General features: G+C 47.1%; 1 protein-coding gene across 1 annotated transcript in view; it reads left to right on the top strand.

Moving 5' to 3' along the window:
• LOC113212181 (glutathione S-transferase 1-like) overlaps positions 1-4,128 on the top strand; it is a 6,681-nt gene extending 2,553 nt beyond the window's left edge. The window contains exons 2-6 of the mRNA XM_026430790.2: positions 2,260-2,408; positions 2,499-2,557; positions 2,674-2,812; positions 3,267-3,434; positions 3,780-4,128. Coding sequence (XP_026286575.1) covers positions 2,268-2,408; positions 2,499-2,557; positions 2,674-2,812; positions 3,267-3,434; positions 3,780-3,923 — 651 coding nt within the window. The 5' untranslated portion in view covers positions 2,260-2,267 and the 3' untranslated portion in view covers positions 3,924-4,128. The remainder of the gene's footprint in view (positions 1-2,259; positions 2,409-2,498; positions 2,558-2,673; positions 2,813-3,266; positions 3,435-3,779) is intronic.
• Positions 4,129-4,932: the final 804 nt, after the last annotated feature.

Genomic DNA, 4,932 nt, shown 5'->3' with positions numbered 1-4,932 from the left:
GCCACCGGGTGCCACTGCACTGGTTCCTTTGGTCTATCATAGGCTACTGAAAATTGTAGGGGTGCCACCGGGTGCCACTGCACTGGTTCCTTTGGAAAAGCACTTTAAAGGTGTCCAAAACTTGCACCTTTGGGGGACGCTAACGCCTCTCTATCGAAGCAGTATACATTTTACCATTTTACCAGAACATCTTTGAAACACCTTCGATTGCACACCTTCCATTTTTTTTGCAGCGGAATATGTGCTGTGCTGAAGTTGAAGTTGAAGGCGAGCGATGCGAGGCGGGGCGAGCCATTCGGAAGAGGTGGGCCGCTGGACTGGACCCGATCGGCACCGGCTCTGGCTCACATGCGCCGGACGCGGCGGCGTGGCGTGGGGGGCACATTATTGGCAGCAGCGGCGCCGGGGCGTGCCCAAGGGGCTTTACTTATTGATGCGAGCAGCATTGGCATGCGGGACCCGCGGGCGTGTTCATACGCGGCTGTATCCGGCCGTGCCGCCGCTCGGTGCACTCTTGGCAAACACGCGTCTTCGACTGAACGTGACGGAGTGACGTAATGACGTTTGTGACGGGGTGACGTTTTGGGACAAAGTGTGACGTTGTTTGTGACGGAGCCCGGTAGGCAGGCGCCTGGCGACTCTCCTAATAGTCAGAGTGTGTGGCGTTTCTCGCTCCCTTGAGTGCTCGCGGGAGAGCGCGATACTGTAAACGCAATCATATCAATCAACCGATGTTCTCAATGATTGATTGTTTATTGGATAGTGATTTTACCGGCGACCATGCCCCTGTTTCCCAGGTGCAAGTTTGACTTTAAAACAAAGCCATACAAGACAATTTACTCCATTTGGGCGATAAACATGGCAACACTAACGTTATTTACAGTGCTGTTTGGGAGACACACTGCACCGACCGTCACGGCTGAGCTGCGCGCTCGCGGGGTGATGGCTGTATGGGCATCGGAATCGGAAGCACCGGTTAGTAGCAGCTTCCGCCGCCGAAGCCGAGGCTGAAGCACACCGGAAAAGAAATGGAGTCGGCAAAGCTAATGTTGTTGTATGGACAAAACACACTCTGAACAATGGAAAGCGCGCTGTGCCACATTCACACGGTTATGGGAACAAAAAAATATATACGGTTAGTTTTGGCTCGAGTTTTGGCAAATGTCGTCACAACCATATTATGTTATGATAAACAATGCGATCGGGGTTGTCACAGCCGAGGGGTCGCCCACTTTCCTGAGCCGTGTACGGAGTATTATATATTATGGGTATTATGAATATTATGGGTATTATGGATATTATGAATAGTATGGGTTATGTGTATTATGAAGTATTTTACAGTATTACATAGTATTATGAATTATTATGTTTGTATTATGGTGCATAATATACATGAAAAAGTCACTTATTACACCGAAATTTTCAAACACGGTAATATCCTTGAAGTTAGGGTATACGCACATGGGGAATAGGTTTTTTAAACACTTGCAACTGCAAAACTGTTGAGTTAAGCAATTCACGTGATAACTGTGAGATGAACACTTACAAGTAATAAAGTTGCAAATGGCTTGACAGTGTTCAGCAAAGTCAGCCCTGCACATAGCAACCGTATAAATCACCTATTGCGCGGCTAGATGTTTAGCTGCATGTGTATGCTGCGAAACCAAATTAAAAAATAAACCTTATAATGATCTAGATTTTGAGATTTTGAGCAGAAAAAACGCATTAAAAACGCATTAAAAAGAGGTCAAGGTGGGCATCGGCTCAAAATAGTAACAAAATTATAGTTTTTGTTATTGCTGGCATATTATGAAAAAATATTAGATATTATGGAGTATTATGCGTATTATGAGAGTATTGTGCGAGTATTATGGAGTATTGTGATTCTATTATGATAGTATTATGGAGTATTATGAGGTATTATGCAGTATTATGATGTATTATGGGTATTATGGGTATTATGAAGTATTATAGTGGTATTATGGGACCGTGTACGGAGTATTATACGAGTTGGCGACCCCTCGGTCACAGCTGATTGAGATGCTCGATGGGTTGGGAGGAGGGCGGGTCTACGTCGATGTCATTCCACCGCCTGTTCCATTAACCTTAAACGGAGCCAGCCACTGAAGCGACGTCATGGTCATGGTCGAGGTCATGGTCACCACCAAGGAGATGGTCGAGTCATTGCCATGGTCACCCCGACCTCCAGACGAAAACACGTGATAACGTTACACGTATTGTTGTTTATTTATGTTGCAGACTTCACAATGGCCATCATCCTGTACGGAGACGAGCTGAGCCCGCCCGTGCGCGCCGTCATGCTGACCTGCAAGGCCCTCGGCATCGACTACGAGTTCAAGAAGGTCAGCCTCCTCAACGGCGACCACCTGAAGCCAGAGTTCGTCAAGGTAGGCAAAAGGGTCAATTATTACTGATGGTTACAGTTATGGCGAGTTCTGGAGTATTTTAAATTAATGTTGTTCCAATTTTTTGTGCAGATCAACCCACTGCACACAGTTCCGACCATCCAGGACGGCGACTTTGTCATCTACGACAGGTAAGACAAGGCACACGACACCTAGTGAATGTAGTCTTTTTCTTTTTGTGAGCTGCGCATTTATTTCGACTGTTTAGCAAGCTTGCGAACTAATAAAAATCCCTCCTTCCGTGCAGCCATGCCATCGCCACATACCTCGCCGACAAGGCAAGCGACGACAGCTGGTACCCCAAGGACATCAAGAAGAGGGCCATTGTGAACCAGCGCCTGCACTTTGACAACGCCATTCTCTTTACCAGGATCAGAGACATGTTGGTGAGTAGAGGGCGCAGTGCAACCTTTGCCGCGACATCATACTAAACATACAGTTCAGAAATTTCGAGGAAACTGATTTATCAGTAAAAGCTCGGAGAGCTCGTGAAGTTTGATGACACTTGAGTTTCCAGAGTGCGGTGCACATACATTGATGTGCAACCAAACAAACAACAAAAAGTTAATTTCAATCCAGGGACCGAATGTATCAAAGCGCACACTACTGCGGTGTTGTGGGTTTGCCTTCCGTCTTGCGCCGCAGGGCCAAGGGCCATGGTGGCGCTTTACCCTCGGGCGTTGCGCTCATGTACACGTACACCAGTACAACTAAACAACTGTACACTCAGTACAACTAAACAACTTTCGATAAAACATGCAAAGGCAACTAAATTTCCCCAACCTAGTTCGCTTCGCAGTTAACAAGAATCGTTAACGTTTTTTTTTTTGTTTCTTCCAGGAGCCTGTCATCTTCAGCGGCCTCTCCGCCTACCAGCCCGAGAAGACCCAGAGGCTGGACGCCGCCCTCGAGCTCCTGTCCAACCTGATCCAGGACGGCGGCTGGCTCACCGGCGACAAGCCCTCCATCGCCGACACCTGCGCCGCCGCCAGCGTGTCCACCATCCTGGTATGTTGGGCCTGCGGTCGAATCCACGTCGAGTCGTTGTTCCCACATCATTTTTGACTATCGCATTTCGCACCGAACGAGATATACCAGGCGGCTGACTCACGCCGCGCACTTTAGTAGTTTATACTACACCGCGTGTAGGGGTGCGGCTGGTTTGCCTACTCGCACGGGGCCATGAGGAGCCGTGGCCAGCGAGGATAGGCAAACCCGCCCGCACCCGTGCATGCGGTACAGTATAGCTACGAAAGTGCGCGGCGTGAATCAGCCAGCTGGTAGAGGTGCGCCGAAACTCGTTCAACCAACGCTGTCGTGCCCGGATTTCTAATCAGGTCTTTCTGTCCTCAGGCTGTCCTGCCCTCCGTCAAGGTCCCCGAGAAGGTGGCAGCGTGGTTCAAGAAGTGCGAACAGGAGCTCCCCGAGTACCAGACCGTGAACAAACCCGGTGCCGACAACCTCGGGGAAATCATGCAGAGCAAGCTGAAAGAGTAGAGTTTAGGTTTTTTTATAAGTCTATATACAAAGTTCCAGTCTGGATTACAAAAAACAACACCTTCTTACGACAATTTATATCTCGAGGAGATAGATCTGACATTTTATCTCGTCAACATAAGTCAAATGTCATCTTGATTTGCAACACACATTGTATCATCAATTTGTTAAATTTTATTTAAATAAAAATATCTGACACCTTTCAGTGAGAAGTTCTTTGTCTGCACTCAACTGTTCCTTTCCTCACCCTTAGATATTCGTTAATTTGGTTTACCCTCCGATGTGGCCAATAGGGGTGGAGGTGGGGGGGGGGGCACACTACTGGTTCGTGGATTTGCGAGGGGAAAGGGAAAACAAAGGCAGGGCTTAATGCCTTTAAAAGGGGTGTTAAATTTTACTGCCTTTGCCATTGCACATAATCAAAGGCATCAAATCTAACACATTTTTCCGGTGCGTAATTTTACTGCCTTTCCAGGCTACTAATTTGTAATCCCGTTGAAGATGCAATATAAACCCGTTCCATCCTACCTTTGTTTTTCCAGTGGGGTCGCGAAGTACCCTATGAACAGCGAGGTACTCCCGAAAGCACCCATGATGTGTGTCATAAAGTTACAATTTGAAGTTGTAAATTTACAAGCACTTCGTTTCGACTTGGAATACAGAGTAGAATATATAATAAATGATAATATAGTCCGGCCAGCCAAAGGTGACGCCTGGCGCATGGGGCAAGTTTACATAACAGGCATCATTTTCTCCGTAAAAAAACAACAACATACAACTTGTGTGTGTAAAAACTGCGCCACTGGAGCATACTAACCTCCAAGAATAACCGGAACAGAACAATTCAATAAATGTCCGGAAACCATCAACTACTTATCCCCTGCGATGAGTATCAAAAAGCGGCGATGTCCACCCTAAAATTCTGATTAGAATCGCATCTTGGGTAGGTATTGTCGGTATTGAGCAGACGACGCCGATTTTCACTTTCTATTTACACTTCCATAAAGGT

The sequence above is a fragment of the Frankliniella occidentalis genome, unplaced genomic scaffold (genome assembly GCF_000697945.3).
Source record: "Frankliniella occidentalis isolate FOCC.00 unplaced genomic scaffold, Focc_3.1 Scaffold25, whole genome shotgun sequence".
Taxonomy (NCBI): Eukaryota; Metazoa; Arthropoda; class Insecta; order Thysanoptera; family Thripidae; genus Frankliniella; species Frankliniella occidentalis.
The sequence above is the reverse complement of the archived record's forward strand: the minus strand, read 5'-3'. Positions and strand labels throughout refer to the sequence as shown.